This window comes from Geotrypetes seraphini, chromosome 13 (genome assembly GCF_902459505.1).
Source record: "Geotrypetes seraphini chromosome 13, aGeoSer1.1, whole genome shotgun sequence".
NCBI lineage: Eukaryota > Metazoa > Chordata > Amphibia > Gymnophiona > Dermophiidae > Geotrypetes > Geotrypetes seraphini.
This window is the reverse complement of record NC_047096.1, coordinates 24,585,471-24,597,677: the sequence shown is the minus strand read 5'-3', so window position 1 is coordinate 24,597,677 and position 12,207 is coordinate 24,585,471. Positions and strand designations below refer to the sequence as shown.

The window sequence follows — 12,207 nt, the reverse complement described above, 5'->3', positions numbered from 1 at the left end:
TTGGAAGGGTTTGGCGAGAAAATTGTCTATCTTCCCCTTTATACCATCCTTTAGATCAGTGGTTCTCAACCCTGTCCTGGGGACCCCCCAGCCAGTCGGGTTTTCAAGATATCCCTAATGAATAAGCATGAGAGAGATTTGCATACCTGTCACTTCCATTATATGCAAATCTCATATAATGCTTTAGATGTTTTTCTTTTTTGAAAATGAGCCCCATACTGTAACAGAGCCTCACTCATTCTTTCCATTGCCAAACTGATACTTTATAGTGGAGTCTCAGTATAAAGTCTCACTCCTCCCATAGCTAAGTTCCTACTCTCTTCTGGAGTTTCACACCTTCCTATCATTGACCTCACACATGCAACGCTTTGCAATTGTTATTTAAAAAAAGAGTGAAGCTAAAAATGTATAGTACAAGGATGTATAGTATAATCAATGTATAGTACAAGGATGGGGGGAGTGTGAAAATTAACATGGATATTGTGGACATTCAGTATTTCTAGGACATATTTCGAACTAGGTACCGTTACTTCTTGTAGCTGCTGTTCTATGGAGTTTACAATCTAAACAAGACAAACATTCTTGATAAACAAGAGTCTACAGGTTTTCATACCAGATCTATGGGGAACTTTGTTCAGGCAAGGTGTTTATGAAAAGGCAATTTATGTAGTGCCAGTGTGATAAGCAATAAAAGAAAATACAGTAGGCAGCCTACTTTTATTACAGAAAAAAATCAAACAAAAAATCTCTTCAATTGGCTGTATGTATAAACCTTCTTGTGGGGTTTCCAGCTTATGGAATATTAGCTAGAAAACCGTCCAATCCTTCAACCAAGAGTAATTATTTTTAACCTTGCTGAATTTATACAGGCTTTATAAATGTCTAAAGCTGCCTCGGGCAAGCAGTTTCTACTCTAGCCAATCTTCTGCAGCTTAGCCTTTTAAGTCAAAGACAGAGTTGCTTTAAAGCTGCCTTCCAGTAGGATAACTTTCCTTTTATGACTGTGTATTTTACCTTAGCAACACGTGTACACATTGGCAAGCCAATTCATTACTTTTATGTCTGAATCTGAACTCAAAGTCAGTCAATTCAAAATCCTGAAGTGGAATTAATTCTAGGAAAACAGTCTCTTCTACTTTGCAGCTAGTGTCTCTCCTGGAATATTCCTGTTAAATCTTAACTGCATTCCTTTGCCATGTGAACAACCTTTACTCTTGCCTATTTGTCATCTTATCTTTTCTGAGCTGTCAAAAACACTGTGTCCTTGGCTCCTGCTACGTTAAGTGTCCCCCACCCCCCACGTACCAGACATAGGCATTATCAGAGAAGCACTGTCACCCCTCTCTCCTCACATATACACAGGTTATTAGGGCTTACTCCTACCTTTTCAGCCTCAGGAAAACTGGATCTGAAAGTACTTGAGAAGTTCTGCTTTTCCTGAACAAGAAATGTAAGCACTGCCTGTTCTGTAACCTATTCTCTTTTCATGGGGAAGCAGCTCCCTCCAGTGAAAGATCAACCTTATAACTAGTCCGATGGTCAACAGAAAAATATGTATATCTTCAACTTCTCTCACTGAATGCCACTGGAGACCTTTTCTCACTGTATATGTTCAGCCAATACCCTTACAAGCCTCTAATAAAATACCAGACTTATCCTGAAAAGGTTTAGATTATAAATAGAAACAAAACAAAAAAAAGATGAGATGATACCTTTTTTTAATCTTTTTATAATTATTTATCAAGTATAAACTTGTACAGAAAGTAAATTTAAGTTAAAGATACGTATCCATATTCATCATATTTAAATCAAGAATATAAAGTCAGTAATACATAACCACATTTATCCAAGTTGATTCAATAAAAAGAAAAATGAGTTACTTAAATTTTAAACTCAAGTTCACCATATTTCCAGGATCAAGATGGAATAAGAGCGATTTTGATAACAAGAAGATATATAGATGATACTGGATGATATTGGATTGATTTAATACATTTTAACTAGCTTTCAAATGTAATACCTTCTTCAGGTCAAAAGTGAACAAAAGATGGCAATATCAGAATATATAAGTGATCTTAACCACAAACACTCTTCTGAATTAAAACAACCAATATCCAAACAATTCCCAAATTTTGCAAATTGCAAGATCCAGTGGAAAAAAGAGAAAGAGGAAAAAGACTCAGAACCTCACCCCACATACTTACAATTCAGCAGGTATAAACTGAGGATAATTACCTCATCGTTAGAAAAAAAACTAACACCAATTTCACATTGGCGCTTATAGCAATGCCTAAAATATTTTACACATTACAATAAATGGACTTATCTCAACTTGTTTTGAAATCTGTTAGCATATGGTTCCACCAACAATGACCAACATGGATTCACTAGAAGTAGGTCTTGTCAGACAAATCTGATCAATTTCTTTGACTGGGTGACCAGAGAATTGGATAGAGGATGTGCGCTAGATGGGTTATAATTAGATTTTAGCAAAGCCTTTGACAGTGTTCCACACAGACATCTAATAAATAAACTGAGTGCCCTTGGGATGGGTCCCAAAGTGATGGGCTGGGTCAGGAACTAGTTGAGTGGAAGGCGACAGAGGATAGTGATCAATGGAGATCGCTCTGAGGAGAGGGATGTTACCAGCGGTGTCCCTCAAGGTTCTGTTCTTGAGCCTGTTCTTTTTAACATTTTTATAAATGATATTGCTGAAGGGTTGTCGGGTAAAAATACACCATCTGTAACTTTCCTCTAATGACTGTGTATTTTACTTTAGTAACACATATACACACTGGCAAGCTAGTTCATTACTTTTTTGTCTGAATCTGTGGTGCAGTGGTTAAAGCACCTTGAGGTTGTGGGTTCAAACCCATGCTTATCTTTGTGACCCTGGACAAGTCACTTAGGCCCAGTTTCTGAAAACTTTAACGCCATTGCAAAACTGTTTTCTGGCGGTTTAGCCTATACGCAGTTTAGTGATGGATTATCAAAAGGGATTATCTCCAACTTAAGAACATAAGAACATAAGAAATGCCTTCACCGGATCAGACCCAAGGTCCATCCTGTCCGGCGACCCGCACACCGCGGAGGCCAAGCCAGGTGTTCCCAAATGGACACCTTGATCACCCGTATCCCTCAACGTGATTTGCAAGAAGGTGTGCATCCAACTTGCCCTTGAATCCCAGAATGGTGGTCTCTGTCACCACCTCCTCCAGGAGAGCATTCCAAACGTCCACCGCTCGCTGTGTGAAACAGAACTTCCTGACATTAGTCCTGAGTCTGCCGCCCCTCAGTTTTAGTCCATGACCTCTTGTTCGAGTCACTTTTGACAATGTGAATAACAAAGTTTCTTGCTCTATTTTGTCGAAACCTTTTAGTATTTTAAAAGTCTCTATCATATCCCCTCGCAGCCTTCTCTTCTGGAGGGTGAACAATCCCAGTTTTTCGAGGCGTTCTTTGTAGCTCAAATTATCCATACCTTTTATTAGTTTCGTGGCTCGTCTCTGCACCCTCTCCAGCAGGGTTATATCCTTCTTTAGGTAGGGAGACCAGTGTTGGACACAGTATTCCAAGTGTGGTCTGACCATTGCTCTATAAAGCGGCATTATGACGTCCGCCGATCTACTCGTGATGCCCTTCTTTATCATGCCCAACATCCTGTTTGCTTTCTTTGCCGCCGCTGCGCATTGAGCCGACGGCTTTAGGGTCCTGTCTATCAGTACACCCAGGTCCCTTTCTTGTTCGCTCTTGCCCAATGTTACACATAACATTTTATATTCTTGTTCTTTGTTTTACCTGCCCAGGTGCATCACTTTGCATTTTTCTATATTAAATTTCATCTGCCACTTTTCTGCCCATTTCTCCAGTTGGTTCAAATCTCTTTGAAGTGCATCTCTGTCCATTTTCGACCCAACTGCCCGACATAGTTTTGTGTCATCTGCAAACTTGATTATGTTACTTGTTGTTTCCTCTTCTAGGTAATTTATGAAGATATTGAATAAAATGGGCCCAAGAACCGAGCCCTGGGGTACGCTGCTCGTCACCTTCTCCCAGTCCGAGAACTTCCCATTTATGCCCACCCTCTGCAATCTGTTCTCCAGCCATTTGCCTATCCATCTTAGTATATCCCCTTCTATTCCATGGCTTTGTAGTATCCTCATGAGCCTTGCGTGTGGTACCTTGTCGAATGCTTTCTGGAAGTCCAAGTATACGATATCCACCAGTTCTCCGCTATCAATTTGTCGGTTCAACTTCTCAAAAAATTGAAGCAAATTTGTCAAACATGACTTCCCCTTCCTGAAACCGTGTTGACTAGCTCTCATCAGGTCATGATTATCCAGGTGCTGCACTATGCTATCCTTAATTAGTGCTTCAACCATCTTCCCTGGAACTGACGTAAGACTCACAGGTCTGTAGTTTCCTGGTTCTCCCCTTGATCCCTTTTTGAAGATTGGGATGAAATTTGCTATCCTCCAGTCGTCTGGTATTTGTCCGGTTCTAATTGACAAGTTAGCTAGGGATTGTAACAGTTCTCCGATTTCTACCTTAAGCTCCTTTAGCACTCTCGGGTGAATTCCATCCGGTCCGGGGGATTTATCGCTTTTTAGTTTGTCGATCTGATAGTATATCATGTCCAAATCCACATTCACTGTGGTGAGGCTTTCCTCAATTTCTCCCTTGAATACTCTCCCTGTTTCAGGTATTGTTGCAGTGTTCTCCTTGGTAAAGGCAGACGCAAAGAATGAATTTAGCCTATCTGCAATCTGTTTGTCTTCCTTGATGTACTCTTTCCTTCCTTGGTCGTCGAGAGGGCCCACTGCCTCCTGTGCTGTTTTTTTTCCTTTTATGTATCTAAAAAAGGGTTTGAAGTTTTTGGCTTCTTGCGCAATCTTTTCCTCATAGACCTTTTTGGCCTCTCTTACCGCCTTGTGACATTTCTTCTGGTCAACCTTGTGACTGTTCCTGGGCTCTGTTGTTTGTTCATTTTTCCATTTTTTAAACGAGTTCCTCCTTTCCCTTATCACATCCTTCACCTCCTTAGTTAGCCAAGCTGGTTCTCCTTTGTTCTTATTTTTTCTTCCTTGGATATCTGCGGGATGTAGAGATACTGTGCTTTAGCGAGTTTTCTAGCAGTCTCCGACACTGACATGCAAATGGGCTCTTCAACATTGAAATTAGCTCTCCTGTGGATTCTTAAAAAATGCCAAGCTATTTTCAAAATGTGGTGTTGGCGACAAAAAAAGAGACTGGTCCAGGGGTGCCGGTCAGTGTCAGAGACTGCTAGAAAACCTGTGTTGTGATGCAGAGGGAGAGATGCCCATTCTAGAGCAGAGAGAATGGTATTGTAGGAGAGGATGGCTTCATTGACAGTCTTGTGTGATATAGTAGTTGAGGAGAGAGATGAGACAGCAGTGAAGAGGGCTCTAGGATTGATAGCCTAAAAGTTCCTGAACGTATTGGTAGCAATTGGCCAGGTCTGTGGGATGAATTGTGAACGTTAACAGATAATGGTCAGAGAGGGGGAGGGTGGTATTGCAGAATTTGGAGGGTGAGCAGTTGAAGGAAAGGATTAGGTCCAGGCAGTGTCTTTTCTGGTGTGTAGGGCTGGTGGAGCAAGGAACCTGGAAGCGAAAGAGTCGTAGGAAAAAGGAGAGCCAGGAGTCAGTCAGTGAGGAAGGAAGAGCGGGATGCATCGGGTGGGGGTAGGGGTGCCAGTAGATGACTGCTACTTGGAGAGGTAGGGGAGCGAATAGAAAGATGGAATGGACTTCAAAGGAGGGAAAGTGCTGGGATTGTGGTGGGAGAAGGGGTTGAAATCTGCAAGAAGGTGAGAGTAGCAGCCCAGCACCTCCTGCTTGACTAACTGGGCGAGGCATGTGGGATAAAAGGTAGCCTCCATGACACAGGGCTGCAGCTGAGATAGAGTCATCAGGGCAGATCCAGGTCTGTTAGTGCGAGCAGATGCAGAGTTCGCCAGATGAAGAGGTTGTGGATGTAGACAAGCTTGTTAGGAACAGAGTGAGCATTCCATAGGGCGCAAAATGGCAGGGAGGAGGAGGGGAATATTAATAAGGTTGGTGATAGTGCAGGTTGGCCTGGATTAAGGTGGACCATAAGAGCAGGGTGAAAATTGGTTAGGAGGACAGGGATTGTGCTTGATGTCTCCAGCCCAGAGCAAGAGGAGAAAGACGATATGGGTGAGGGTAGGGGAAGTATGGGGGGACCTATGATTGACGCTCATGTATGCCTATGACATAGTATTTCCTGGCACAAGCATACATTTATGCCTCTTTCTGTGGTCTATTCTGCGCACGTGTTAGTCGCTTTGTCCAACAACCGATCGCAAGGAATTTCTGGGAACCTCCACGAAGCTCATTTGTATATTAATAATAATAATAATAATCATTTTATTTCTTGTATACCAAGGCAGCATGGTAAGTTTAGAATATCAGGGCCAGTGCATTATTTAACACTTACTGCTTTGATGGCAAAATCCATCAAAATTAATTAGCACCGTGCAGCAAGTCCTCCAAGTTCTCGCTTCAACAACTGAGAGCATCCGCACTCGCTCTATGCCCGGGCTAATGCAGTAAGGCTCGCACTGACAGGTGCTGCACGGACCAACGAGAACAGAGAGTATCACTAACGCGTGAGGGAACCTGTCAGTCGCCACACGCATGCGTCCGTAGATCAGGTGACCTCTGATGCTGCCGGCCTGTGCAGTACGTATCAGTGTGAGCCTTGCTGCATCAGGCAAGACAGAGAGTAAGTGCGGCTGCGTTGAATTATTGAAAGTAGGAAGAGGCGGTACTTGGACATCTTGAAGGACCCTAGGTACGTAGTTGATCACTGAGAGGCTCTGCGCTTCTACGTGAATGTGGCACCTGCAAATCTTGCTCTCGCGCAGCTCTATACTTAAAATTTGTCTGTATTTTTTTTTTTTTTTTTGGGGGGGGGGGTCTGAAATCGGCTGCGACTAACCCCACAGCTTTCATTCTCTGGGGACCCGCCCTCCTCTGACGTAACTTCCGGTTTCCGGCAAAGCGGACGTATCCGAGGGAGAGACGTTGAATCAGAGGGGACGGGGTACTGGAGAAGTAAAGTTTTGGGGCTGGTGGTGGGCGACCGTAGGTATGATGAGTTTGACTGGGGGGGGGGGGGGGCTTTGAGGGAAAGGTGGTGAATTGTGGACAGGGAGGAGAGATATGGACAAGGAGGGAAGCTCGGTCCCCGAATGCGTATTAAGAGCGGGTGGCTCGGCGCGTGAGGGTGCGAGGGCAGCCGAATATGTGTGACTTGGTATCTCTGTAGCAAGGTTCATGAGACAAGACTTTTCAGATTCAAGTGTTAAGCTCATTTATTTATGTTCTTGTCTGTGATTTATCTTCATTAGCCTGTTCTGGTTGATATTCCTACTCTTGGCACCGAAACTAATTACATTGTAATGGGAAAGCTGCTCTCACATAATAGGCACCAGCATTCAGTATGTTTTTCTTCCTTCCTTATACAATTGATGATTTTCCCCGATGTTTCATGCATAAGTAAGTGCTTCTTCAGAAAGGATGTGCCGGGATGAGGAGCTCACTTGTTCTATATAATAAAATGGGGTTAATGCTTACTTAGTATTGTCTCCGCTAAAGTTTATGGTTTTGCAAGTTTGGAAACGATCCGTAAGTGGTGTAGAAAGACAAACCCTTGCATTTCTCAGGTTTATGTTAGAGAAGGTTTATGCTGACAGAGAAGTTTTTCGTTAGTCCCTTGTCCTTGCTGATTCTGTAGGTTATCAACTAAGTAAACAGTGTCTTGAGTGGTCTCCCTACATTCATTTTCAACAGTTACAGAATTTCAACTTTGAGTCATATTTCAATTAAGAGTCTAAAAAGAGACATCTGAAAGTCTGAACACCAGTACAGTGTTACAGATTTGGGATCATTCTTAAAATTTCATTAGAGAAAAAGATAAGTCAGGAGAAAAGCATCTGTAATTAAATAGCAGTTCTTCAGTTTCAAAAAAGTGTGAAGTTATGTATCTAGGGCAGTGTTTCCCAATCTGGTCCTGGAATGTACCCCCCTTGCCAGCCAGATTTTCAGGATATCCACAACGAGTAAGCATGTACAGCATGGAGTCAACTTGTGAAGCTGCTGCTGCTGATACTTACAGTATATGTTTGAAATTTTGATCACTTGGAAGTGCAATTTTGGCATTTCTTCATGATAACTTATCAGGTTTTTTTAAAAGTGCAATTTGATATATTTTTGATCATCCAATTCCTGATGCAGGTGCTTCTATTTGCTGAAACACAACCTGTCTGGTTCAGCTAAAAAAGTATTTTCAACTATCCTAGGCTTGACGGCCCTTGGTGCTTTTCTCTTACTGGCTTTTCAACTATTTGTAACCATGTCTGTTTTGCTTTCCTTGACCTCTTTTTTTCTTCTTCTTCTTCTTCTTCTTTTTAGTTCATGGCTTGCCTTGATATGTTTTATATCTATTTTTTTTTTTAATGTGCCCAGGCAATCCACCTGGTAACATAGTAAATGACAACAGATAAAGACCTGAACAATCTATCCAGACTGCCCTGTAATCACATGCATTACAAGTTAGTGATTAAAATGCCTTTTTTTCTTTGTTATTTCTGGGCCATAGACCTTAGAAATCCACTCAGTAATGTCCTTAGGTTCTAACTACTGGCATTGCCGTTGAAGCTCACTCCAGCCTATCCAAACATCTCATGAAAGTCTGCCCATTCATATTCTAATTAGCAATCCTCTGTGTTCATCCCACGCTTTTTTGAATTCTGTCACTGTTTTCCTCTCCACCCCCTCCCTCGGGAGAGCATTCTAGGCATCAATCACCCTCTCCATGAAAAAGAATTTCCTAATGTTTCTCTTAAGTCTACCACCCATTAACCTCAATTTATGTCCTCTAGTTTTACAAATTTCCTTCTCTGGAAAAAATTTGGTTCTATATTAATGCTTTTCAAGTATTTAGCCGAGTCTGTATTTAAGTGACTGTATTTAACTTAATCTTGCATGTCCTTCAGGGAGCACTCGTTGAGCCACTCAAATGGGCTACTTAAAAAAAATCTTATGTTTAAGGCGCTGTTCCTGGTAGTGGTGGCCTTGGCAAGGTGTGTTTTGGAGCTTCAGGTGGCTCCCTGTATGAAGACTTTTCTTTGTTTTACAGAGGCAGGAGTATCATTGCATATTGTTTGTCCTTTTTACCCAAAGTGGTATTGCAGTTCCATATTAACTAGTCAGTGGAACTTCCCTTGTTTTGCTGGGAAAATGGACCCGCGTTTTTCTTCTCTAAAGCTTTTGGGTGTGCATCGGGTGTTGATCAGATATCTTGAGGTGTAAATAAGTTTCAGAAATTGGACCAACTGTTTGTGATTTTATCAAACAGAAACTGGGTATGATGGCCTCGAAAACCACGATTGCGAGATGGCTGAAGGAAATAATCTGGTGAGCTTACATGTTGGAAGGTAACAAACACTGTCTGGTTTGAAGGCGCATTCCACGTGATGAGCAGTGGCATCTTGGGCGGAGACCACATCCTCTCTGCCTGTGAACATTTGCAGGGTGGCGAAATGGGCGTCTTTGCATACCTTTTGTGAAGCGTTATAAGGTGGGTGTAGTGGCACAGGGTGATGCTGTGTTTGGCACTTCAGTCTTGCACTCGGTGGCGCCGAGATCCCATCTTTTGTACATCCCACGAGTTCTGGAATAGTGTGAAGCAGTGTAATGGAAGGAGAAACTAGGTTTTCCCTGATAATTGTCTTTCCATTAGCGCTTCATACTGTTCCAAGAGCCCACCCGGGTTTCTGTGTAAGAGGAAGCTGAATACTGAACTAACAGACCAACTGTGGTGGTATAACTGCTATGCTATGTGTACCTTCTTGTAAGGGTGATGTAAAAAAAAAAAAATAACCCAAAAACAAACAAGGTTGGGGAGCGGATGGGAGAGGAATGGGGAAGGGAAGAGGGTGGGAGGGGAATGGGAGTTAGTTGTTTCAAGGGACCACCGTGAGGAACTAACATGTGGCCCCGAATGTAATAATTGTTTAGCTTTCATTATGTACAGTTCTTATTGGAAAAACAATAAATTTATATCTTAAACGAAATAGAAGTTCAAACATGATAAGGAATGCTTGGGTTGTATAGTTTATAAGGTGGTTTGGGAAAGTGATTATTCTGGTTTTCTTTCTATACTGGTTGTCTATGTAAATACTAAGGAACAGAGCTGGATACCTGGACTAATATAGCAGTGCTTAGCTCAGTGTTTTCTATCTCTACCTGCTGGTTGACAGACACAACTATCCTACAAGTTTTGGAATAGTTTGAAGCACTAATGGAAAGAAAATTATCAGGTAAGACCTAATTTCTCCTTCACTAAAAGGGAGTAATGCTCTAGTAACCCCAGAGTTATTGACATGACCAGCATAGAAACTATCACGTCACACTCTTAAATTGCTGTGATTTGATGTATTGTAAACCACACAGAAATGCCTCTTATTTGGCAGAATATCAAACCTAATAAAACTTAAATCCTTTGAGGCTGTGGAATGCAGAATGCTGGTTGGGTCATGACTCCAGTGCCCTAATCCATTTCATACCTCTGGGGAAACCACAGTAAAGATTGCAGTGGTAGAGCAGTTGGCTGGGGCACTGAGGATTCTAGCTATCAAATTTTGTGTTTTTGTTTTGTTTTCCTCCTCCCCCAGTCCCCCCTCTTCCTGAATCTGGATGGAACAACATTTTAGATGAAATGACTGATCAGGAGAATAACAACAGCATCTCTGAAAATCCCTTTGCAGCTCTCTTTAGCTCCTTAGCAGATGCCAAGCAATTTGCAGCTGTCCAGAAACAGCAGCAGCTTGCAGGTAAGAAGAGCATGTAGCTCATACCTTTTTTCATATCAGCTCAATGCATTCTCCTTTATTTGGAGGACTTACATTTTAAGTTTGTACCCGAGGCGATGGATAGTTTAATGACTTGTCCAAGATCATAAGGACTGTCAATGGGATTTGAACCCTGGCATCCCTGCTTCTCAGCCAAATTTTCTGACCATTAGAATAATCCATAGAGTTGTGATTAATGTTAAACAATTTATTTATTAAAATACAGGCCAAGACCCTGAGAACTCATTACATATAGGAATCCTAGGAAGAAATCTATTCTTGGTAAATGGACTAAGACAGTGGTTTCCAATGTGCGGCCCCCAATATCCTCCATTGTGGCCCTCAAACAGTTGGCAAACAGTTCTTCAAATCCTGTAAATGTGTTAATATTAATTTTGCTTACTTGCATAAGAAGATAAGAGTTGCCATACTAGGTCAGACCGAAGGTCCATCAAGTCCATTATCCTGTTTCTATCAGTGGCCAATACAGGTCACAAGTACCTTGCAAGATCCCAAAAGATTTTATGCTGCTTATTCTAGAAATAAGCATTGGATTTTCCCAAGTCCATCTTAATAATAGCTTATGGATTTTTCTTTTGGGAAAATAAGTAATCCTTTTAAAAACCCTGCTAAGCTAACTGCTTTCACTATGGGCTCCTTTTACAAAGCCGTGTTAGTGGCTTTATCGCACGCAACTTTTTAGCGTGCGCTAACCCCTGCGCTAGCCGAAAAACTACCGCCTGCTCAAGAGGAGGCAGTAGCGACTAGCGCGTCCGGCAAATTAGCACGCGCTATTATGTGCGTTCAACTGCTAACGCAGCTTCATAAAAGGAGCCCTATATTCTTTGACATCTTTTCATATTTCTGGTGTGATTTTCATGTATTATTGTAGTAACTGCAAACAATCTCTTGTGTGTTACTCTGCTGTCTCTTTTATGGAATTTGCTACTGTTGATAATCCAAAATAAAATTGATTTTTAAAATATAATTGAAGTGTTGTAGAATCAGTATTGATATGTTTAATACTTAGTCTGAACAAGTAGGTCAGGGTGGTTTACAAAATTAGTAGTATGTATAAGCTTGAAATCTTTTAGTGGCCCTCAGAGCTTTCTTGCATTCACACTGCAGCCCATTACATGAAAAAGGTTGGAGAAGGGCATTAATAATAGTAGGGTACATCATTGGCAAACTCAGCTCCTTTGTTTAGGCTTTGCTGCAGCAAAATGTTTAATAACGAATCATTGGAAAAGCAACCTTGCTCCTACATATGTTGACTGGACCACTCGTTTTCCTCCTTGGGCAAAATG

The 12,207-nt window shown here is 41.7% G+C and overlaps 1 protein-coding gene across 6 annotated transcripts in view; it reads left to right on the top strand.

Annotated features, from left to right (window-relative positions):
- Nucleotides 1-6,684: 6,684 nt before the first annotated feature.
- Nucleotides 6,685-12,207, top strand: part of UBE4A (ubiquitination factor E4A) — a 50,905-nt gene continuing 45,382 nt past the window's right edge. The window contains exons 1-3 of one of the 6 annotated variants that reach the window (XM_033918543.1): nucleotides 6,819-6,837; nucleotides 9,406-9,627; nucleotides 10,724-10,882. In XM_033918543.1, coding sequence (XP_033774434.1) covers nucleotides 10,768-10,882 — 115 coding nt within the window. In that variant the 5' untranslated portion in view covers nucleotides 6,819-6,837; nucleotides 9,406-9,627; nucleotides 10,724-10,767. Of the gene's footprint in view, nucleotides 6,838-7,014; nucleotides 7,135-9,405; nucleotides 9,628-10,344; nucleotides 10,370-10,723; nucleotides 10,883-12,207 lie in introns of those variants that run through there. The other 5 variants (XM_033918544.1, XM_033918542.1, XM_033918545.1 and 2 more) reach the window with 5 other exon arrangements.